This window comes from Cricetulus griseus, chromosome 2 (assembly GCF_003668045.3).
Source record: "Cricetulus griseus strain 17A/GY chromosome 2, alternate assembly CriGri-PICRH-1.0, whole genome shotgun sequence".
In the NCBI taxonomy this organism is placed as follows: domain Eukaryota; kingdom Metazoa; phylum Chordata; class Mammalia; order Rodentia; family Cricetidae; genus Cricetulus; species Cricetulus griseus.
This window is the reverse complement of record NC_048595.1, coordinates 323,419,499-323,445,204: the sequence shown is the minus strand read 5'-3', so window position 1 is coordinate 323,445,204 and position 25,706 is coordinate 323,419,499. Positions and strand designations below refer to the sequence as shown.

The following is a 25,706-nucleotide window of genomic DNA, read 5'->3' as shown; positions in this document are numbered from 1 at the left end:
TAACAAGCAATTCGCAGCAGCTGCAGAGAATTGATTTTTTTAGATGTGTGCTTCTTACACCAGCGACCACTCACTGGGAATCCAAATCCATCTTTTGTTTACTCCTTGCAAATACATAGTAATGTATAGTATATACACATACAAACATAGTAATCTGTAGTCCATACATTAGTCTCCTAGAACCAAATAATGTCTGTGAATAATATATAATATACACAGAAGCTAATGGACCCTGTAGGGAATTGTACCTCCACTGAAAGAATCTCAAACTCTGAGAGAAGTAGCCTATTACTGTCACAACTTTTACATGCATCTCTTTCTCTTGGATATTCTTTGTATTCCTGGGAAAAAAATTAAAAATCATGTGTCAAACAATATAGGACTAAGATATTAATTGTGAGGGGAAGGGTTTTGTAATAATGAGAAAAGTTAGAAATGGGTTAGCAAGGATTTAATGATCTGAATGAGATACCTGGCCACATATCTTTCAGCATTTTAAGTTAGAGTCTAATACTACTGGACCTGTCTAATAGACTCTGCCTTGTATTTATAATCTTCCATGCCACCACCCTGGATTAACCCTGTGAAGAACCCTTAGCTCACAGCATTAAGATTGTCTTTTTACCTGATACAGTAGAATACAGGCTCCATGACAGTTGCATAGATTTCACTTCTACAGTTAGCAGGATGCTAGAAAATGTGCTTAACAAACATTTGCTTAACAACAGCGAAGTGTTTAAATATAAAATTACCAAATAAAGTCAAAAGCTGAAATAAAACTGAAAAGCTGGCTGTATGGCACAGGCATTTAATCCCAGCACTCAGCAAGTAGCAGACCTTTGTGAGTTTGAGGCCAACCTGGCCTACACAGAGAGTTCCAGGCCAGACAGGTCTATATAGTAAGACCCTGTTTCCAAAACAAACAAACAAACAAACAAACAAACAAAAACAGACACCATATTGACATAATCTATACTCCAAAATTACTCTATTACATTTGTAGTTGTTCCTTCCTTATTGTTAATGAAACCCAATAGTAATGGCCCTGTAATGATGTAAATTATGGTTATATATAACCCTCAAATATATCCAGGAAATGATAATTCCCTTATTTTACCTGTCAAATTTATTATTCAAGTGTGTGGGTGTGTGTATGTGTATGTGTGCCTGTGTTCGTGGGTAAGCTATTGATTAATTTTTGCATGGCTTCAGTTGCTGTCGATTTTGTTTTTGAGACAGGGTCTTTCCTTGAACCTGGAGTTCACTGATTGGCCAGCCAGGCAGGCCAGCAAGCTCCAGGGATCCACCTGGCACCTGTGTGTACCTCTCTAGTACTGGGCTTATACTCATGTGCTCCTGCATCCAGCCTCCGTGGATGCTGGGGATGGAGCTCAAGAACTAATGCCTACATGGCAAGTACTTTACCGAGCCTCCTCTCCATCTCCTAGTAATTACTTTGTCTTTTACAGAAGCATCACATTAAGATGCAACCATTTCACTGCTATTGGCAGCAAGTTTAATTATGACCAAGGCAATTTACACAAGAATTTGTTTGGAGCTTACGATCATCATGGCAGGGAGCAAGGCAGCAGCCTGGCACTGGAGCAAAAGCTAAGAGCTTAAATCTTGATCCACAATCATGAAGCAAGAGAGCTAACTGAGAATGGTGTGGGCTTTTGAAACCTCATAGTCAACCCCAGTGGCAAACCTCCTCCAACAAGACCACACCTCCTAATCTTTCCCAAACAATTCCACCCACTTGGGACTAAGTACTCAAATATATGAGCTTATGGGAGTCATTCTCATCCACACCACACATAGAAGGTATGTTACCAGATGAGCTATCTCCCCAGCCCTGAGTAATTACTTTTTTTTAAATGAAATCATCACATAAAGATGCTACAGTTTCCACTATTATTATCACCACATTTAACTAAGTATATCATCAGAAAGACTTACAGATTTTAATATTTTCTAGCACATTCAATAGTACTGAGTATTGATTGTATCTAACAAGTTCTAGTATACTTTGTAATGAGAAGCCCTTACTCTGAGCTGTCCAGATGGTTCATCTGGTAAAGGCACTTATCACCAAGCTGGATGACTGAGTTCAGTCTCCAGGACCCACATAGCAGAAGAGAACCTACTCCTAACCCTCACACCCAAGCTAGGGCAGGCTGCAACCCTGCTGTGAGATATTTGTTTGCATTGACACTCTGAGGTTGTTAATGAATTTTACCTTGAATTAGAGGTCATGTGTCAGCTACTGGCTGACTGGAAATAGCCATAGAGGTTTGGAGGTTGGAGGACCCAGATGTGGGGGCACAGGAAGATATATGAAGGGGCTTAGAGAAGTCCTCTGCCCTCTCAATCTGGTAAGCGTGGAGAGTTAGGGCCAGCTGATCTTTCCTCTGCGGCTCTTTGGATCTATGAGGTTTTAATCCCAGTATCTGAATCTCAAGTTTTCATTGATATTAGAATAACTTAGATAAATCCACCACAGCCCTCTGAAACACATGCAGTAAATAAATAAAATGTAATTCTGTTAAAAACAAAAGAAGCATTTGCTCTCCAATAGGTAGTAGCAGCTGAAGGGGATACAGATGGTATGTCACCTCTCTCCTGCCTCCCACTTGTTCTTGGTGTTTCTTGCAGGTTATTTTAAGAATTGTAATGTTGGATGTTCTGTTTGTTGCTGATGCCTGAATTTTCAAGCCTAAATGCCACTGAGATGGAACAATACGTATATCTATAGGAGCATATCTTCCCTGGGTAAGGAAGGGTACTACTCAGGTTTATAGAAGATAAGGCTTAGCACATCTAAATAGTATCACAACCAAAAAGGCTTTAAGGTCATTTTTCCCAGTGCCTAATCGCCTCTACCTATGAATCAGAAACATTCAAGGGGCTTGTTAAAGAAAACAGACTCATAGCCCACATAAGCATCAGTGCTGCCCCACACAGTCCAGATGAATATGCCTTTTTAGCAGTGTCTCAGTGATTTTGACACCTACCCAGGCATTTTGAAAGCATGGTTCTAATACAATGCTCTTTAGACAGAATTAGATTCAAGTAATCTCTATCCCTAAATATATCATCAAAGTACCAGTCACATAGTAGGTCACAGACCAAATTGTTTTGCTAGAGATTAGGTGGGAAGTGGATATTAAAAGCAGCTCAGTGGCTGATGGAGAGCCCTACAGTTAAAAAGCATTAAGCCCAGCTCTTATTTGACCCAGCAACAATTGCAGTAATGGTTTCCTGATCTCCTCTTGTCCACATGTCTTTCTGATCAAGTGTAGCAAATAAAATCATCCCAAAGTATCAGTTTCACAAGAGCATGCTGCAGGCATGCGGGAGCATGTACAGGGACAGTTGCCATGTATCTTGCAAATTAAAACAATTGCTCTAATCATACTTTCTTCATTTGTTTAGCCTCAGTATGTTACCTGAGTATTCCACTACACTGATTTTTGGAAAGCACACTGTCTATTGAGTTCCCTAAAGCCCAGGTGAAGAAGAATATAGGCACCATTATTGATGTCACTTTTCACATCTTCTCCCAGAAAAAGCTTCTGGCGGGCTTTTACATTTCTTAAATTCGTTTTTTTACCAAAGTTCAATTATATTTCCAAATAAGTTTTAAAACAGGAGAGAGTGTGTGATAGTGCCTCTGCTTACTGAGTGACCATTTTAGAATTTGGTTACAATATTCCCAGGAGGAAGAGGGGGGAATAATAAGAATTCTTGTATTACAGCCGGTTTTGCTTTGTTTATATAGTCTCTAACATGAAATCTTCATTCCCTTATCACCTTGGTCTATTTATGAAGGCATTTAGAATGTTGTGTGATTTTTCCCTAATGGCCAACACAATATGACTTACCAGATACTTGATTTGTTGGAAAATTATGCAAATTAAAATCATTAGCCCTGGAAGGTGATGTTCCAGGTCATTCCATGGCCTCTGTTCTCCTTTCCAGGAGTGGGAATAGCACAGGGGTGTGAGATGGTGATGATTCCTCTTAGCCAGGAGAGCATTGTTATGACTAAAGAGGCTGTCGTTGGTAGTGGACAGAGTGGACTTCAGTAAAAGTATCTGTGCATTTCTGCAGAAAACAGCATAAGGATATCCACCCCAAAAGCATTGATGTGTTTAAACACACAAGGACAAAAGAGTGCAGAAGCCTTAACAAGCCCAACTTACATATGCATACAGACTACAATCCCCTTTTCTAACTGGTGTGCTTGAATTATTGGCCAACAGGTATAGATTCAGGAATGGAGCTGGAGTTGCAACCTTCATGCATAGCTTCACTTATCTAATCTATTTTTTTACACTGTTCCTTTAGTGGCTAATGTAAACTTGTGAAATAGTTTTTCTTTTGACTTTCTTGAGAATCAACCTAAGGCAGTGATAAGTAAAAATAGAGACAATAGGTAAAAATATGCAATTGGAGTAGGCTGTGCCTCAGAGGTAGAGGTAGTAAAGAAACCAAAGAGGGGCCAGGTGCTGCATGGACTCATTTGGGGTTGAAAGTAAGAGCAGGTGGTTGATGAAGAAGCCGGTTGTTTCTCTCAATTGCTAGCAGCCCTGCCCTGACCTCTCCAAGGAGAGCTTCTGCATGGAGAAGTCAGGCTTTGGCAATGCCTGCCTGCCCTTGTGTGGCCCTGTGACTCTCAGACTGTCTGCTGTTTGAAGGGAAGACCATGTGTAACCTTTGGTTGGCCTGTGGGTACTTCAAATAAATATTCCCTTTTTAACTCATTAGCAAAGCTTCTGAAATCTTGAGGATGCACTTTGACATTTTAAAGGTTGCTCTGATCTGCAGCAGTACACGCTGTAAATGTGCAGTACATCCTTACAAAGAGTTAAACACATTATGAAGTCGAACGATCTGAAACAGGTTTTCTTTTCACTCTCACCCCTAAGCCCTTGTCACCCTCTGGCTATACGATTACTGACTTGGTACTGGGTTATTTCCCGAAACCTGTTTACTTCTGTCCTTGAGTCTGCTGTCCTCTTGACAACACACTGTGCTTGGCGTGGGCTCCTGTTGCAAATGCTTCTCAGTAAACACACATTCTGTCTGTAAGCATAGTTTCAAAGCCACATCAAACAGAAATCTGGTGACATACTGGAGATTTTAAAATACATTTTTATATTTACAGACTCAAAAAGTTCTGAATTTATTATCAAAATCTATGATAATTTATCACACTCTTGACTTTTATTCAAATTAATGCTTAAAATGATGTTTTTCTTTCCCTTTACTCTAGAACTGAACAATGCCACAAAGACCTTCTTTACCAAGGAATATTTGAAAATAAAACAAAGCTTTCAGAAATCCAGCTCTGCCAAGTGGCCCTTGCCAAGCTGCAAAAAAGGATTCCATCTTTTTGGAGGTAAGGAAACAAATCCAACGACAAAAGCAGTTGATCGACTCTGTTCACACAGGGTCTCACAGCACTTCCTAATTAGAGATGTTGCTTGAGCCCCCTGTCTGCACTGGTCACTTTCAAGCACTTTGATGATAATCTCTTTGCTGAAAGCTACAAGTACAAATGAAAAAAAGGAATATTTTATAGGAAAAGTAAATTGGAGAGACAACATGATTGAATTGACTTTGCCTGGGGATAGCATAGAGGAAGGTGATCAATGAGGCAGATAGATAACAAGGCTCTAGATATTTCAGGGATGTATGAGGAGGAATTTTATATGTTTTTACCATACAGGAATGACAAATGTTTGAAGTGAAAATATGTTTAACTTGATTTGAATACTATATAACATGGTATCCATTAATATGTATAATTTTTATGTTTTACCTATCTGTTAAAATACATTTGAGAACAAATGGACTTTTCAACAAGTAACTAATTTGACAAAAGCTGTGTTTAGTAAAAGTATAGCATACTAGAAGAAGATTAATTATTAAGATCACTTATTAACATACACTATATTTATCTAGTTTTCATATCTTTCGATTGCACCTTTAGGAAAAATAAAAAGGGACACAGCTGTATGCATAGAGTTTCACAGAAAGGCACTGTACTCTGGGAATACCAGTTTCTGGGTTCAGGTCTAAATAACATGACTTCAGGAATGCCAAGTAAACCACTTTTTGCTTCTTTTTGGATCTGTAAAGTTAGAATAGTTTGATCTATTGTACCTAATTGATAGGGATATGGTAAAGATTAAATAAGCTAGTGTGACAGAAAGCACAGTATAAATTTATAGTTAATGGGACTAAATGCAAAGCAATCTCTGAACTCTACATCAGTTTTGAGATGTGTTACAGTGTGGCCATGAAATATAATTTCGTATTTTATAGAGCTGTTATTTGTTGAAACATGAACTACCATTGAGTTTTGTTATTTAGTATGTTTGTTTGAGTGTGGAGGGTATGCATGTGTGTGCACCTGTGCATGCAAATGCACTCACCCATGCTTATATGCAGGTGGAAGTCGATGTCAAGTGTCTACCTCTATCTCTCTCTAGCTTTTTGTCAGCCAGGGTCTCTCAGTGAGCCTTGAACTCACTGTTTTGGGTGAGTTCTGTCTTGCCAGTGAACCCCTGGGATCTATCTAACCCCTTCCTACAACACTGAAGCTAAAAATGCATACTACTGGACCTGGCTTTTAGTTCCTCATAATTTCACAGCAGTTACTTTACCCCCAGCCCTGTATTTACCACTTACAGTGTCATCAGGGAAAGTCCAGATACGGGAGCCATGTTCTTTAGGGACCAGGAAGAGCTACATAATCTCAACCACATCAGTCTGGCATTGACAGACCAAAGCAGATGCATGCAGAGTGTGTATGAAAAAGGCAAAAAAAAAAAAAATGTGCACAAATTCACTTACATTTGAAGCGAGGATTTTTTTATTTTTTTATTAGTTCAAATTAGAAGCATGCTTGCTTCACATGTCAATCCCTTCTCCCTCTACCTCCCCTTCCCCCAACCTCCCACCAGCCCCCCCCACGTCATCCCCCCTCTGCTCCCCAGGGAGGGTAAGGCCCTCCATGGAGGTTTATCAAAGTCTGTCATATATCATCCTAGGCAGGTCTAGGCCCTCCCCCATGTGTCCAGGCTGAGAGAGCACCCTTCCATGTGGGATGGGCTCTCAAAGTCCTGAAGCAAGGATTTTTAAGCACCAACTATATACTGTGCTTTGAGTAAAGAAAGTAGCTTTAGGGCATACATAAGTATATACTTCTGTATGATGTGATTATTAACTAAAAGTTCATTATCTGGGGACTCAGTATAAGTAGGTTTTAAGCCCCAAACTAAGAGATAATAAAATCCAAGAAGAACCATCATTAAAGTATTTTATACCCCAAAAGATAAAAATTCATAATTTAGTTTATGACCTTCAAAGCATCCTCTTATATTCTTTCTACCTGCCCAACGCATTTTCTTTTATCTTTGAAACAGAATATTTTTTGGTAGATCATGATGGCCTTGAACTTGGGGTCCTTCTGCCTCAGCCTCCTGAGGCCTGGGATTACAGAGACCTGCCTCCACATCTACTCTTACACCAGAGTTAAAGTCCCTCTCCTAGCTGTTACCCTGCTCTGTACTTTCCTGCTTGCCTTCTTCCATTCCTAGGTCATCATTAAAGCAGATGCTTATCTTTTTGCCCTATTTTTGCTCTCATGGGATGTCCATGAAACTTAATTTCTAAGACTTTTTTGTGGAGGAAGTTCAAAGTAGCTTTATTACATCACCCAACTTAAGAAATGTGTCACTGCCACCAGATCAGCTGAGCTGTGGAAGAGCTGAGCTGCCCATAGTCAGCCAAGTACAGAAGCAAACCAAGAGGAAAGAACAAAACTATATCTCTTCAGGAGCATAAACAAGACTCTAAAATGGTAGAGGATACCCACTCTTCTTTCATCTGTAGAACAGTGCTGAATCCAGGACCAGGTGAAGAGAGCCAAAGTGGGGTTCTGCTCACTGTGGGCTCTAGCAGTTGTATGGATCTTGGGGTCAAACAGACTAGGGAGTAAGACATGGTAGAGGGGAGTATCTTCAAGGTATCCCCTTTAGTCCTCCAAAAGGAAACTTCTGCAGAAGTGCTTCAAGTCTCTTGCCCAAGGCATCAAACTAAAAAGAAAAAAGCCACACCCATTAGGATCTAAATGCACAGGCAGCTGGGTCCTGAGACTGCCTGCCACTCCCTATTCCTGCAGAGAACATAATGCATTTGCTGGCACCAAGCTTGATGTGCAAAGGTAGTTTTCTGCAGTGAACCCAGCAGGCGAATTCTCTGTAACTGCTTCAGGTCAGACTTGAAAATCCCTGCATAGGATTTTAACATGAACTGCTCTTATCAGCCACAGAGTATCACTGAAGTACCTTTCATGCTTCTCCTCTCTTGACCTCCTGCTTTCCTGGAATGGGGGTGGGGTGGAGAGCAGGGCTTTCACCTTTTGAATCCTAGGGACCAAACTCAGGTCATCAGGCTTGGCTGTGGGTGCCTTTACCTGATGAGCCATCTCAATGGCCCATATTTATCATTTTTTAGCCTGAATACATTTGTGTACAATAGCAGGGCTATTTATGTTTGTTTTTACAGATTTGCATTGATAACAAATATAGTTATGTATGTTCTAGAGTTGCTTTGTCACTCAATATTTGGTTTCTGAAATCCATCCATTTCAGTAAAAAGAGTTTTGTTCCTCACCTCTGGCCAGTTCTGGAAATATACCATCCATACTCTAGTGAAGAACAGTGGAGTACCTATCTGGTGTTTTGTATTTACAAGCAGCTCTGCTATAAAAACCTCCATTCTCCTGTGTATTACCATCCCAAAATTATCTCTTTAGACCTCAAAACATTTTCTTAAACAACTTAAGCTTTTATGTCTCTCAACCTTATACACTTTATGCCTCTTTTGTGAGTTTCTTTTTTGAATTTGATAACAAGAAAAACTGTAACTATAACTATCTGATCTTTATCTCCATCAGAGACCCAAGAAGGATATAATATTACCTGATTGAACAGGAAGTGCAGAGCAAGCAACTTCCAAAACTAAGAAATGACAGAGATGTCTGGCTTCATGAACGGTCACTCTAAGGTTCCTTTTCAGCCTACATGCCTAGAATGTCTTGACAGACTTTTCTCTGAAAAAGCAGGAATTTCAAAGGACTGTCTTACCTTGTCTTGGCAAAATTCAGCAATTGCCTTCTTTTGTGCCCTACTTATCTAATTTGGACAACATACTTTCAGCAGTTGAGGCAAAGGCAGTTTTTTTACCCAGTGGCTAACTTTGCCATAATGAAAGCAAAATCTATAAGGAGGTTCATGGATGCCCATTATCCTGTTTTTGAAGTAAACTGGTGCTGCTAGGAACAGATGTGTCTCATTGTCATGAAAGCCTTATGTTATTAGAACATTTCAAATACCATATTCTGTAAGTCTTTGAAGTATTTGGAGACCATTTATCTATTTAAAATATGTCTCTGTTTCACCTTGAAAACATACTTATTATGACTATAAGTGTGATTATTATAGATGACTAACTACTAACCTGTATTTATCCTAAATAATTTTCAAGGACTAGAACTTTGCATTATATTTTTAAATGAGCTGCATAGACACAATAACTTAAACAGAAATAGAAACATGTATACCCTATAACAAAAATAACCTTAAATATGTATCAAATAAAAACATCCATATCAATGTAAAATATGTGAGATTAGTGGTTGTTCAAAAGTAGACTCAAGAATCTACCCTGTTATCCTATCATTCTATATCTCCCCTTTACCCTTCAGAAAGAGGTCCCTGAATCTAATCTCCTTTTTCAGGTTTTTTTTTTCCTTGACTGTGACCAATAACAGTTCTTGTTAGCATCTGGAAGAGCCCAGGCCTGTGACAAATGACAGCTGTTGGCAGATGCAGCCTTCTTGTTACTTGTGTTTGCATTATATGATCTCTACCAGTTTGAGATCTGTTAAAGTATACTTTCATCTTTTGGATGCCTTTTTACACATATTTTGTTTATCTTTCTAATCAGGCTTCTATCACCCTTGGGTTTCCAGGATTTCTTAGGCTTTTTATTTTATGTTTTAATTGTTATAAATTTTAATATTCCTCATTGGATATAAACACTACAAATTTATTACCCCATTTTATCATCTATATAAAAAAGTTGTATGTAGTATCCTTCATTGTAAAAATTCTAGCTTTGATGTAATTAAATCCATTCTGTTTGATCATTTATGCTGTAGATTTTAATTTAAAAAATTCTTTCTCGTACCCAGATCACACAAAAAAAAATCACTGAAGTTTTTTCTTTATTTAAATTTTGCTTTTTAGCTTTCTTGTTTAGGCTTTATCTCAGAGCTACCTCTTATATTGTATTTGTAAAGGGGTCACATCTTTTCAAGTGATAACCCACTTTCCCCCAATATTTATATTATAATATCAATGGGCTTTAAGATTATTTCTGAACTGTTGTTTTGGAGAACCATAGATGAATATGAAATAATTACTTCCTGCCTAACAACTTGACTAATTTTCTAATTAAGTCATTGGGAGCTTTCAATAAGACAATTTCATTATTATCTTTAATAATGATAGAACATCTTGAAATCTAATGCACGTACTTTCTGCTTTCTTGCTAGACTTTATGGGCTGGAATTTCCATCTCATTTAAAAAAAAAAAACAAAGAAACCCAAACAAACAAAAGATAAGATAGCACCTCCCAGATTTTTAAAGAACAGTTTAAATCTTCATCATGGAGTACTAAGTGTTTAATTTGGAGCACTCACTCTTTGCTAGTCATGCTCTCATCTTTCCTGCTTTGCTAATAACTTTGCTGAAAGTTTTAATTCTGGAACTGTTTTGTGAAACACACACATAGCTCTCCTTCCAGTCTTGAAGTGCACTATGCCCCATTAGTGGATAGACTGAGATCAATTTTCTTAGGTTAAATTCCTGCTCTGCTCTAGGGATGAATTTTGCTTAATCATTTTGCATACTGCTTGATTTGGTTAATATTTCAAAACTACACTTGTACTTACAAGGTTGTATCTTTTTATCTTTTCATTAGGGAATGTGTTCATTTTTTGCTATTTTCAAATCTGTTTTGATGCAGTTGTTCATAATATTTTAATATATCTTACTATATCTGGTAGCTATAGATAATGCTGTCTTTTTGTTCATATTTACAAATGCCCTGCTGTATTGTGTTTCTCCCAGTCTTGCCAGATTTGTCAGTTGTGTTATTCCTTTTATCAATTCTTACTGAGTTACTATGTCCTTACTTTGTCTCTTGTTATCTCCTGCTTAACTATTTTTTATTCCCTCTGGACTCACTCTTTTTGTTCTCTACTAAGATGATTCATACCTTGTTAACGTTTAACCTTTTTGCTGTATTACTTAAGGACATGAATTTTGCTCTCCTGTAAGATTTTTACCCTTGATTCCTAATTACTTTCACCTGAAATCACATGTAATTTTATGTTAATTGAACCTTCTTAATTAAAATATTTGTACAAAACAGGTTCATAGACACAATGAATATTATCTCTTCCTTCCATCACAGAACTCAGCAGCTTGAGTCACCTGTGCTGTGTTAGTAGGTCCCCTAAGAAGTTATGTTCCTGCTTAGTTTCTGACTTTGGTGAGAGAAAGGGAGGGTGGGGGAGAGGGAGACAGAGACGGAGAGGAAGAGAAAGTCAGAAGAGGGCACTTGTGGGAAAAAAATAAACATATGATATTATTATAAATTTCCTAGCCATAGCAGCTTACAACTGTTTTTTAATTCATGCAGCCATAAAATTGGCTCATGTTTTCCATCATAGACACATTCCATTGTGGCTTATGAAATAGTATACTCTGAGCAAGGAAATGTCTTTTTAATCACTTTCTTCTCACAGACAACATATACTTCGTGTGTGTGTGTGTGTGTGTGTGTGTGTGTGTGTGTGTGTGTGTGTGTGTGTGTGTGTTGATGGTATTTTCAGAAAAGAAATGGAAGTAGTCCAGTAAAATGTAAAATGAAAGTTTGCTTTATCAAGTCTAGCTGCACTGATAGGCTGACACACAGATTTCCTCCTGAGGTACCTTCCATTTCCAGGCAATACCCCCTGGTTTATTAGTGTCCATCTGACATGGTTTTCAGTCAAATTGTTAATTCCCAAAAATGATTAATATATGTATGTGACAGAGAGAGATAATCAAAATGATGAATATTTCATATTCATATTTGTGCAAACAAAAGACATCTGAGAAATTGTACTAAAATCTTCTGACAATAAAAATACAAAGAAGCTCCAGGTTGAATTCTTTTCCTAACCATTCTTGTGACAGAATCAAAAACAAGTTAGAATTTAAAATCGTATGCCCTGATTTTGTTGGTCGAAATAATCATGCGCCTGAAATACAGATGTCTGAGATGTACTTATGACAGACCCATCCATTTCTCAACAAAGCCAGGGGAACTGTGTTATTTGTTGATTAGCTGTTCTGAAAGTGTTAGATTGGAGCTATAAGTTCAAACATGTTCCATCCAAAGCAAAGAATACCCTCATGGAAAAGAATGTCTTTCTGTAATAGAAAACAAAAACACATATGCTCAATCAAAAAGCATGAGTTTAAACATAGCCTAGAAATCACCTTCTCAGAAAGTTAGAGGGAAGCCAGACATTTTAAATGCACTGTAGACTTAGTACCATTGCCTTTTAGCTGAAAGACACATTTGCCTTTACAGCCCCTAAATAGCAACAGCTTTATTCCTGGGAACTTTGTCGGGGGGAGTCCTATGAATTCTCAAGGGTATTTTCTTTTCTTTTTTTACTTTAGCAGAGTTGGGTTCTGTTTTCACCACAGTCACTTAAAGCTTGACATTTTTCTTCAGAAGCCAATCCTATAGCAAGGCCTGCATCAGCATACACTACTTTAAAAGCAAGTTGTTAGATGAACTCCCATTCACATGTCAAGTTCTGATGGGCTAGAGAGGATGGATGAAGTAGCTTCACAGTCGATGCATGTACAGCCTCGGCAGTCACCCTGGGAGACAGACATCTAGACTCTGCTTGTCACATGAGTGACAGGGAGGTCAGCACCTTTCAGAGGAAGCTGCTCCACTTTAACAGTTCTACAGACGAAACTCTGAATTGAATTGAAATCTTCTTCCCATTCTTTGGCTCAAGTCTGTCTTAGTGTAATGCTCTCCTATGTAACTGTTCTTCTATATACAGACTCATACAATAGCCTAGGGGTCTTTAGTCCCACAGAAAACACCATGTTCCTTCAGCTCTTCCCCAATGATTTCAAGAGCCTGGTTACCAATTTCAAAGATGCAAGACAGGCAAAAAAAAAAAAAAAAAAAAAAAAACGATACCAATGTGAGGCTGATAAACTAACTGCCCATATGGTGCCTGGAAATGGAGAGTGATTAGCATGATGTATACCTGATAAGATGTGTAAATTTCTAGCTCTAGTTTATCCAGGTTTACTTCTGTTTCTTTTCAGAGTTCTTGCTAATTCTGGTATTAGGCCATTGGATGCATGATCTGTGTATAAGGCTAAATTGTTCAACTAGGCAGTGAACTCAATATTAAAAAACTGTGTGCTTCTCTCTTGAGTTTATGAGAGACAATCATTTTAATATAAATTGTACGTGTCATCCAAATATCTCTTCGTAACTATCTTAAAAATGCCCAACAGGATTTCAGTCTCTTGAACCTTGTCTCCTTGTTTTCCCTCTTCCCTTTCTCTTTATTGTCCTCACCCCATACACTCACTGGCAGGGAATACACAGAACAGACACTCACAGAGTCTACCCTTCCACCATTTTACATTCATAGAATTTACTTGGTTACCTATCAAGTTATATATTGATAGGAAATGGCTGCCTGTGTGTGTGTGTGTGTGTGTGTGTGTGTGTGTGTGTGTGTGTGTGTACAGACACATTCAAAAATCTCCCCTTTGACCATAGGACCTCTGAAAATAGCACAGAAAACAAATTCTGGTAGAAAAAGTTGGTATTGACCTTGGACCACAGTTCATACATGTAATGCTATGTACTAATATCAGTGCCTTCCCTAAGTTCCATGTAGAATAGAGAGCACATGAAATGCTCAAATGTATGTGATACCTATAAGTAGATTATTGAAACTTTGATGAAGGAAAGCTAGAAAGAACATGAAGGAGTTTATCATGCCAACCCCAGGTAGGAGCAGGGCAGAAGCTGGACTTTCTGCTCCTGACATCAACAGCAGCAGGAACTGTTAAACCTGAGGATCATGAGGAGAGAGACCAAATCCATGGCCATCCAATTAAAGCAAGGTGCATATTAGAGTGCAGCCAGGACTGGCCAGTCAGCACCCTAAGTCAGGATTGGAGAGAGCAGCCCCTAATAGCCTCTTGAGGTCCCTTTTAGAGGAGAGATAAAGTGTCACAGGGGCATGTGAGTTGGCTGTGAGACACTGTTAGAAAAATACAATGAAAGGGAAGGAACAAAGAGAAGGACTTAGTGTAGGTTGAAAACCATGTTGTACAGTTTACATCAGATGTAAGAAACAGAAGCTTATTATTAATTACAAATGCAAATCTTAACTTGCAAGACTTAATACAGGACAAACAGAAGCTTATTCTTAATTGTCTTAACTGCAAACAGAAACCATAATCTTCAAGGTGTATTGTTCCTGTTTTGGTCTCACAGAAACTTCTTTTTCATTTTTATAATTGTAATTAGACTAATTTTAAATTAGAAACAAGCTTCTTTTACATGTCAGTCCCACTTCCCTCCCTCCTCCCCTTCCCCCCCCAACTCCCTATCCCAACCCCTTTCTGCACCCTAGGGAGGGTGAGGGAATCTTCAAAGTCTGTCATTTGGAGCAGGGCCTAGACCCTCCCCCGTGTGTCTAGACTGAGAGAGTGTCCCCCTATGTGGAGAGGGCTTCCAAAGTCCATTTGTGTACTAGGGATAAATACTGATCCACTACCAGTGGCCCCATACATTGCCCAGACCTCCAAACTGACCTCCTCATTCTGGGAGTCTGGATCAGTCCTCTTCTGGTTTCCCAGCTATCAGTCTGGGGTCCATGAGCGCCCCCTTGTTCAGGTCAGCTGTTTCTGTGGGTTTCTCCAGCCTGGTCTTGACCCCTTTGCTCATCACTCCTCCCTTCAACTCAGTGTTTAGCTGTGGTTGTCTGCTTCTGCTTCCATCAGCTACTGGATGAAGGCTCAAGGATGGCGTATAAGGTAGTCATCAATCTCATTATCAGGGAAGAGCATTTAAGGTAGACTCTCAACTATTGCTTAGATTGTTAGTTGGGGTCAAACTTGTAGATCTCTGGACATTTCCCTAGTGCCAGATTTCTCTTCAAACCTATAATGGCTCCCTCTATTATGGTATCTCTTTTCTTGCTCTCCTCTATTCTTCCCCTGACTAAATAGTCAGAAACTTCTTTTTTAAGTAGGATATGATAGGGATGGCAAGCCATCCTCCTTGGTGCCAATTCTGGGTAAATGATAAATGCTAGAATTAATTTTCATAAATAAAAACATCAGAAAGCTGTGGAGTTCATAAAGGGAAGATGAGTGATAATTCTGTACATTGAGGATACCGCCCCATACCACAAAAGCTAATATTGCTGGTTGCATGCCTCACAGGGTATATTTTCCGAGTCTAGGAATTACCTGAAGATCATTCTTGCTACAAGTTGAGAACTCTCTAGCAGTGAGAGAAATCAGCAGGGGTTTTGATAACTGTTTGGACTTACACCTCTGATTGGAAACCAGTTGTAGAGCCCGTTTCCTCACAAAGCAGCTGCTGAGAGCCAGCCCAGCTCTAGAAACCTGCTCAAAAGGCAAAGTGACTTCCAGTTTGACTGTTCAGGGATCCAACCATCCTGTAGTGAGGGACCTGCCACAAATACGCATCATGGGTCCTCCCTAAAGCATCTACATGTTGCAAACTTGTGCAGGATGGAAAAGTAGACACTTCACCTCTCCAAAGCCTGATTTTCAAATCAAGGGAGCATAAGGCCCCTAAGCTGTCACTGCAACAACCTGGAAACTGTGCTCAGGAAGAGATCAGGACACAAAAACCAAATATACAAAACCATGGAATAGAACAGAACTGAAGATTCCCTACAGTCCCACAAGGAATTGTAGAGTGCATTAGAATGATGGCAGGAAATACAGTGAAGGACATGCCTATGGTGTACTTGAAGTTAGGTGATGACTGAGAAATGAAGCATCCTAAGGTCAAACACAACTTTGCTTATTAATTACTGAACCAGAATTTTGAGCCCTTTCATTGCATCTGCCTGACAAAAGAAAGGGACAATCCCCTCTGGAAAAAAATAATATTAATTTCAATCATCATGGTGTTCCTATTACAATAAGTAAAACATGAAAAGAGTTGAAAGAAAATAACTAGTAAACAAGAAAGCACAAAACAGAAAAAAAAAGATTCCTAGATTACATAGTTGTTGGAATTTAACCAACCAGCACTTTAAGATAACTACTGGAAAAATAACCCTTCCTTCTGCCATCTTCTGGCAGTTTGCCAAAATAATAAACACAAAGGGAGAAGGGAAAGGTATCCAAACTGTTCTCCGGGTCTTTTGGAAAACACAAAGCTGTATGGTGATATTGGAGACATGAAGACAATGGGCACAGTTAAAAGGAAGGCCCCACAAATTTTGCCTAGAATTCAGCATGTCATTGGCAATGCTGTCAACAAACAGGCCAAGGGCAAGATTTTTGCAGATAGCACAAATGTGTATTGTGAGCAAACTAAGAACTTTATATAAACGGAAGTGGCTTCTAGGACACATTATGGAAAGTGATCAAAAAAAGAAGGAAGCCAAATTGACAGGTGCCGAGGTTCAACCAAAGCACTGCTGGCCTTCCCCACCCAAAGCAGCCCTGCTAGTGAGAGGATCCTGGTTTAGTTCTCAGTACCCACATGGCAGCTCACAACACTTTATAGCCCTGGTTCCAGGGACAATGACCTCTTCAAGAACTACATGCACATGATGAACACACACTCTCACACACACACACACACACACACACACACACAAACACATGCACACACATGCAGGAAAACACTCATATACATGAAATAAAAATAATCTTTTAAAAACTATATAATAGAGACTATAAAAATTTGTAAAACAGGTATTCCAGGATTATGATGCGTTTGTATCTAGAATGTATTAATTCTGGTTAGCTTTGGTGCATAATGTTTTTATTTATTTTTAAGTTGTTTTATATATTTTAAGTTTATGGAAAATGCATTAGAGAGTTTGAGCAACAGAATGGATAGACCATGGGGTGTGGCTGATGCAGAGAGTCCCTGAAGAGATGAGACAGAAATGAGACAAACTGTCAGATTTTTTCCAAACTCAATAAAAGGCATTAACATATGTGGATAACTCTCACCAAGACATAATGAAGCTATGCCCAGAGAAGGCATGGTCAGTCTGCTGAAACACAAAGGCAAGAGGTCTCAAAAGCATTCAGGGAAAACAGTGGCAAAAAGTGGGAAAGGTGGCTGACCTCTAAACAGAAACCAAGTTCCAGAGAACACTGAATGACATCATTAATGTGCTATGCGAGGAGGAGAAGGGAGAGGAGGAGGAGGGAGAGGAGGAGGAGGGAGAGGAGGAGGAGGAGGAAGAAGAGAGAAGGAGAAGAAGAAGAAGAAGAAGAAGAAGAAGAAGAAGAAGAAGAAGAAGAAGAAGAAGAAGAAGAAGAAGAAGAAACAACCTGTTGACTGTCCAAGATAAACACCTTCTCAAGCAGTCAGTAGGCCTGCACTCACCTGCAGGGTGTTCTTTAGAGCAATGGGAATCATCTCAGCTGGAAGGGAGGCACTTCAGCAGGAGGGAGAAGGCAGGAAGCTTAAGAATGGGCAAATGTTCCCTCTTTAAATTCAGCAACAGTAACATCCACTGAGTTTAAACACTGGAAACCAAATATATAATAGTTAGAGCAAAGGCAATAAGTGAAGTTAAACTGCTGTAATGATCTCACATTGTCTGGGGCATGGTGAAAGTACTCACCATACACCATTGTGATTCAAATTTGCATATGTATTGCCTAGAGTAACTACACAAAGAAAAATGAAGATAAGCAAGTAGAGGCTCAAGTTTATATGTCCTCTCCAAAACCTGCAACTCTAGTCACTCACGCCAGTCTTGGGTAAAAGGCATTGTACACAATATCTGACCAGTCCTCAGAACTAGAGGGGAAGTCTGAGGAACTGTAACAGTCCTCCAGAGCTAAGGACACACACTGATTAAATGTAATGCACCATCTTCGATAAAAGCACATAAGTCTATACCAACAAACACTAGGCTGTACACTATAACAATAACATGCTAATAGAGGTTCATTAATTGTGTCTTATAGTGCCCTACTATGAAATATTACTAATAAGGAAAGCTGAGTATGGACTAGATGTGATCTCTGTACTATCTTGTAACTTTTTGTGAATCTGAAGCTGTTCAAAGTGTAAAATTCACTAAAAACACTACTAATATGGAGAACCCGAGTTGATTAATCCATTGGAAAACAATGACAAAAGGGATGAAGATCAGGAACAGCACATATGAGCATTCAAATTACAAGAGCTGACTAGGATGCTGTTTACCCGACTATTTAAATAAGAAGGTACAAAAATATTGACTGTGGGAAAACAGAAAAAGGAAATTGTGTACACACACATATATCATTCTCTCTCTCTCTCTCTCTCTCTCTCTCTCTCTCTCACACACACACACACACACACACACACAACACACACACACACACACACACACACACACACACACACAACACACACACACACACACACACACACACACACACACACACACACACACACACACACACACACACACACACACACACACACACACACACACACACACACATGTAGGTCTTTTGCCCAGGTAGAGGAATAGCTAATCTGAAAGGCTGAAGTTTAGCCATCAATGGAATTATGGCTTGGGGCTCTGTTCATAGTCTGCCATGGAGTAGCATTGCCTTTCGTATTCCTGTTTCTTACACCGCAGAAGATGCCCTTGTGTGCCCTCTCTGAATCTAAATAAGTCTTTCTGAAGCCAACCTGCTATTCTCCACCTTTCTGCTGTCATGTATTTCAGTGACTTAACCCTTCCATCCTTCTGAGTCAGCTCTATCCATGAAGCTGGATGAATTATGAGGATTAGGATGTGTGTGGGCCTGAGTCAGCTTTATCCATGAAACTGGATAGATTAAGAGGGCTGGGAGTCTGGTGTGGGGGCCTAGTTGTACTCTTACTTTGGATGTAGAATCTAAGATGTAGACTACAGAGGAAACAAGAATCCTCTTTCTTTTCATTTACAACAAATCTTGCATCTGTCAGCCTGTTACTGATTGTCTTTGCTTAAAAGCAATGCTCGTGTCTGACTGGGTTACCAGCAATTCTTGAATATAGGAAATGTAAGGTATAGTATATAGGAGCCTAGGAACATCAAGATGTTTCTTCATAAAGAATTAGCTGAGCTTATCTGTCTCATTTTCAAGGTAGCAAAGCATTGAATTTTGCCATCAGGCATGTCACACAGTCCATCTCTGGGGGCACACTTGACAATGGTCTGTGGGAAGGTGCTGTCTGGTATACTGCAGGCATTGCAGAACTCTCCCTATATGGCCAGTATCTATTTTGTCTTTTCTCTAGTAATACATACATATCAGCTCCTTGGTCCCAAGGACACCCTCCCCATTAGGGAAGGTAACTGCCTTCAAGAGGGTGTTCCTTAGCCTCCATGCATTCTTATATCACAAAGCATGAAGATAACCTGAGCATTTCTAATAAAGGGAAAGTAAAGCAATCAGGAGATAACTGCTAAATCAAGTAAATTGAAATGTATTTATCATAGATAGATGGAAAATATGTGGGCTGTTAATTTCTTACATTATTTATTAGTGGGAAATATACTCACAATTTAATTAATGACTTGAAGATTGGAATTGCTTTTTAAAGCCTGGGTCACTTTCAACCCAGAACACTCCTGAGACCTCTTGAGACACATACAAAAAATAAGAAAAGAATACATTATTAACAATTTGCTGTCCTCTTTCAAAGTGAAAGTTTGAGCTATTATTTGATATACCACTCATGTTATTTTCAAAAGCCAGTTCATGAGTGATCATTTTTGATACATTTAGATGTGTGTGTATATGGGTTATAAAATTGAGAACAAATAAAATTCTATGAGAATTTTTACTAATATTTTCTGGTAGGGTATGATTATATTTGTGTAGTTAAAATAGTTTTCAAATGGCATAAAATAATCAGCTAAGAAATCAGTTTGCAATCATTTATTCCTTAGGAAAAGTAAAACATTGGCTTCATTTCAATCAATAGAGTCAACATTTAGCTTAATGGCATAGATTTAAAAAATAAAAAACACTCCCAGGATACAAAATCATCAGCATTCATGTTCCTAAGCCAGAAATTCAGAAACTGGGCTTCCCCAAACAAAACAGCCGCAGAATAAGACTATTAATATGAAATAGAACTTTTAATCTCATCTTGGAGAATTCCAGAATCTTTAACTACCTTTATTTGAAACTAATTTTTGTGTGTATGTGTTTATACAGGGTCCCATGTGTGTGCACATGTATGTACACATGTGGAGGCCAACGTCAGCACCATCCTTCTTGTCCTTTTGAGACAGGGTCTCACCAGGGCCTGAACCTGGGCTACCTGTCATGCTGGGTTGACCGGCCAGCCAGCCCTCGGGTATACACTTGTCTCTGCCTCCTGGGTTGTAGGGATACAGCACCATAACCAGCTCTACATGGAGCCCAAACTCGGGTTTGCAAGCTTATGAAGCAACTTAACAACTGACCTATTTCCCCAGGCACTGACTTTTAGTTATTTTTCACATGAAAGAACTGAAGAGCTAAAGCTTGTTCCATTGTTTTCTTGTTGAAGAAAAAAAATAACTGATTATATTTCTGTTCTTTCATACTTAGACTTTAAATGAATCCTAGTGCCTTAGGTATATCTCAGACCAATTAACTTAAAATCTTTGGAGATGAACCTCATCTTCCTTGGATTTCTGTTGCTGTTGTTTGGGGAGGAAATTGTTTATTTTACTTCCAGGTAACAGTCCATCCCCATAGAGGAAGTCAGGGGAAAAACTCCAACAGGGAAGGAACTTGAAGACAGGAACTGATACAAAGGCCACAGAGGGGTGCTGCTTATTGGCCTGCTTACATGGCTTGCTCAGCCTGCTTTCTAATGCCATCCAGAGCACCTGCCTAAGGGCAGAACAAGCGGAGCCTTTTCCCATCAATCATTCATCAAGAAAATGAACCAGAGGGTTACTCACCAGCCATCTTATGAAGGCATTTTCTTGGTTGAGGTTTCCTCTCAGATGACTCTAGCTTGTGTCGAGCTGAGAAAAAAACTAGCCAGAAAAAGTCCCCAAATCAGTGTTGTTTCAAGCTCCCTGAGTGATTCCAGTGGTCAGGCAGTGTGTCAGAGTGGGTACACACTATTCTACAAGCTTGCAGGACTTGGGACTGTACTACAGAATAGAATCATGGAGTCAGAATGGAAAAGTACCTTGAAGGATCTTTTTTTTAATCCTCCAACTGCCAGGTGGTAACATGAGTTATTATGAAGAAGGAAATTCATCAGCAGGAATGTGATGTGTTTTATAAAGAGGTCAACAGTGACTGATCTTACATGGAAATGTTGCTAACTCTGTATTGCTATAGAGGCACACTGTAGTGGTACTTTATACTACACAACACTTTTCCATTTTGTTTGGTTAGAAAACTGCACTACAAATTTGAGGAGTTTATAAATAATTTCCCAAATTACAATTCAGTGCATATACTGAAAACACCACACTGGGAGAAAAGTTCATACATTGATTATTACTATCTGCAATATTGTGTCTAGGCTGGAACTTTACTTTTTATTTTTTCTTGTTGTGTATTTTTAAGTTTTGAAGTTTTTGCATTTTTACTAGACATAGTCTTTGACTGTATCATACATGTATGCATGTAATGCATTCTGATTGCTTTGACTCCACATCCTCTCACCCTGTCAACACATCCCTCTCCCACTTTCTGCTTGTCTGTGACCCACTGACTTTAACTAGCGATATCCATATAACCATGGGACATGGAGCCTCCCCCCAGGGCATAGGAGACTCACCAGTGGCTCTACCACTGAAAGTCCTCCCCCAGCTTCGATCCAACTGTTCCATGATCTACCAGCCCACCATCTTGACAGAAGGATGGCAGGCCTTGTATTTAGGCCCAGCAGCCCAGCATCTACCATGACACGTCAGAAGATAGCAGAAAAGGGGCAAGAGCGATCTACTTAAGAGCCAGATGATAGGGAGGAAGGTGTGTGACATGCTGTCTTCTGTACAAAACGTTACACTTTTAAAATCCACAGTAAAAAGCAAAGTATGTTAATAAATGGCTGCTAAGGTAATCACAGAAGAAAAAGGGGCCCCAAAGAAAAGTAGCAAGTGTCTCAAGGAAAGGGAAGTCTCAACTTCTTTGCTTTGAAGCTGTGAGAAATGTATACACCTAAAGATGTTTGCACATATTGGACCATGGTGCAGCTAAGGAGTTGCTAACATGATTTACCCTCAGCTCTACAGCTGTTCCCTTTGATTCTGCAGTGCCAATGACCTTGGCTTCTGGCTATAGCAGACGAATTCTAAAGGAGTGGTATACTCACAAATTTCAACACCTATAGTAGTGTGAGCTTATTACATTCTCCAGGGTAGTATGAAAACATTTTAAATTTCATAGTGTAATTTCTCATTGAAACAACCTGCAAACAGCTAAACACTTTAAAATTCAAACTCTTCACCTTACCCTATATCAAGCTTGTGTTAACAGCTTACAGTTTTATGCACTCAAAAATAAAATGTTAGGTGCAGAACATCTTTGCAGATGTGCTGGAAATAAAATGGTTTTTATTAGCAAATATTAGCATACTGTACATTATGCTTTAAGTTTTCTAAGGTTGTACTTTAATAACAATTTCATTAAAAGTAATAAACAGCACAACTTGGTGAAAATGACTGTTTGGGTAATATAAAAGCTACAGTACTGTTACTGGTTATGTATATATATATTCTGCATTTCTGTTTTGCTGAAATATTTTAGAGGTAGACTGAGCAGAATGCAAAGTTATGGGTAAATGATAAGTTTTATGTTATAATTTGAAAATAGTTACTTTATGTATGTACCATTTCATCCTCAACCCTACTGTTAAACATATTATTTCCTGACCAAAGAAAATATTGATAGATTCCATTAAAACTGGTTTTCTTTTATTCATTTTCTGATTTAAATAAAAGACTAATTTATCAAAATATTCCAAAAAGAATTGAAATAACTTGAAATCTTGACTCCATTCTGGAATAGCTATTATGCTTTTTGAGTTATTTTAGCCCACATTCTTTATATGGTATGTCCTAGTTATTCACACACATCAAAAGAGAGTAGGTAAGTAAATTCACTTTAAAAGAAAATTATACATACAAAAAACTGGAAGCTCTATATGAGGCTTTTAAACTTCAGTTGATAATACAGCTGTCAAGTGAGCACTGACTGTGTCAAGAACTCTATGAGCTTTGGAAAGAAGATGTAACAAGGCAATAGTGCTTTTACCCAAACTCTGAAAAGAAAAGCAATCTCTCAAACAAGTGAAATGTGTCATAAATCGAGTTGTCATTGAATTAGCAGAGTCTGACTTTTCTGAATAGTTCCTGTTAGTGTGGAATTCACAATACTTAACTAGTATAAGAAGACCACTGCATACGTAAAAAAAAATAGAAAATATATTCATTTTTATTTATAACTTATATAGATTATAAAGCTATTTGTTATGTGGTAATTCTTGGGATGAATTACCAACCATTCTAATATTCTGTATATGTAGAATTACATAAATTGTTTTGATTTGAAATGAATCTCACTGCTTTTGATGACGCCTTATATAAGCCATGATCTCTAAGATGGGTTTGTCCAATAATAAGCTTTAATTATAATTTAACCTCCCATCAGCCATTTTCTGCTCATTTATTCACCTAGTGTTTCCTGATGTCTGTTTATTCATCACTGCTCACCAGTTCTGCTAAGGTCGCAGCACTGCTGAACACTGACACATCCAACCAAATGGAAATGCCACTGGGTAGTCCCAGACATTTGTACCAACACCTTTGGGAGTGACTAAGGCTGCAGATAGGTTAGAACATGAAGTAAAATTGCTCATTCTCTAAATGTCACAAGGAATTTCAAATATGACACATGTGTGGATAGGTAGGGAGGTAGATAGATAGGTAGATATATAGATGGGATAAATATAATTATTTGAAAAATAATTATCTAATTATCTTCCCCCATAAACACACACACATACATACATACACTACACACACACACACACACACACACACACACACACTAAACATAATGATTTGAAAAATAAGTAATAATTATCTTCCCAAAGAGCAGTGTTTTGCATATTTCTGCATGAGCTGTCACAATATTAGTATCTTTCTTGTAGATTTGGCTCATCTGAAATCTATAGTTTATAAGTAACACATGAAGAGCTAGTCAGACGCAAGCCAAAGACCTCTCTTGATTTTTAATCTGTAAGATGGAGACTTACTGATGGCTAAATAACTTATTGAAGATTATGACCCAGAACATTTTGTGGAACGTGAGACCCTTTGAAGTATTTCCTGATGAACTAATTCATAATATGGCACAAATTAAGTGAAATTTGAGTTGAGATCTTAGGCTAAACCTCCTGTCATAATTTCACCAATAAACTTAAAAGTTTAACATATAATTAAGTACTTATAAAAGGACAAATCAGTAAGATCTACTTTATTCTGTATTCAGTGTTAATGAAAGTAAGAAGTAAGAAATCGATTTCTGTTTCTTAGTGAAGAAAAGCAATATATTTTACTGTGTGGGAAAAGGTCCTCAAATTTGAATATGAAATGATTACATTGAAACCTTTTGAGTTGAGAATGTAGCTGAATGACAGAGTGTCTGTCTAGTGTGTGAAGGCCCTAAGTTCAATACCTAATACTATTAACAAAGAGGAAAAGAACAAATAAATAGGAATACACAAGCAGTATATTTAATAACATTAAGTAAAACAAATACAAGAAATGTTGGGGTTCTTTATCCAAATCCTAGAAAGCAATCACCTAGTTAATACTAATCTCACTAATTCAGTGGTTCTCAACTTTCCTAATGCTGCAACCCTTTAATACAGTTCTTCATGTCGTGGTGACCCCCAACCATAAAATCATTTTTGTTGCTACTTAATAACTACCTTATAACTGTAATTTTGCTACTGTTACGAATTGAAATGAAAATAACTTGAAAGGGTTATTTGACCCTCAAAGGGGTAATGACTCACAGGTTGAGAACCACTACACTAAATGTTTTAATAATATCCACTTGCTTTATTTTTTAATAGAAAAAAATATACTTCTGGCATTCATCATGCTTACTCCAGAGAACAAAATACAATAGATTATGGTTTGCCTAACTGAGGCAAAATTTATATGAATAATAGAAACCTAGATTGGGTAGAAATATAGGCATAATATCATGTTATATGACTTAGTGGGACAAGAAATATATTACTACAAAACTAAAGAAAATACTAAAATACATTG

The 25,706-nt window shown here is 38.3% G+C and overlaps 1 protein-coding gene across 2 annotated transcripts in view; it reads left to right on the top strand.

The window, feature by feature from the left end:
* The window catches only part of Rnf180 (ring finger protein 180), a 135,830-nt gene that overhangs the window by 98,466 nt on the left and 11,658 nt on the right, over positions 1–25,706 (top strand). For both annotated transcript variants that reach the window (XM_035439137.1, XM_035439136.1), the window contains one exon: positions 5,279–5,404. In XM_035439137.1, the coding sequence (XP_035295028.1) occupies positions 5,279–5,404 (126 nt within the window). The remainder of the gene's footprint in view (positions 1–5,278; positions 5,405–25,706) is intronic.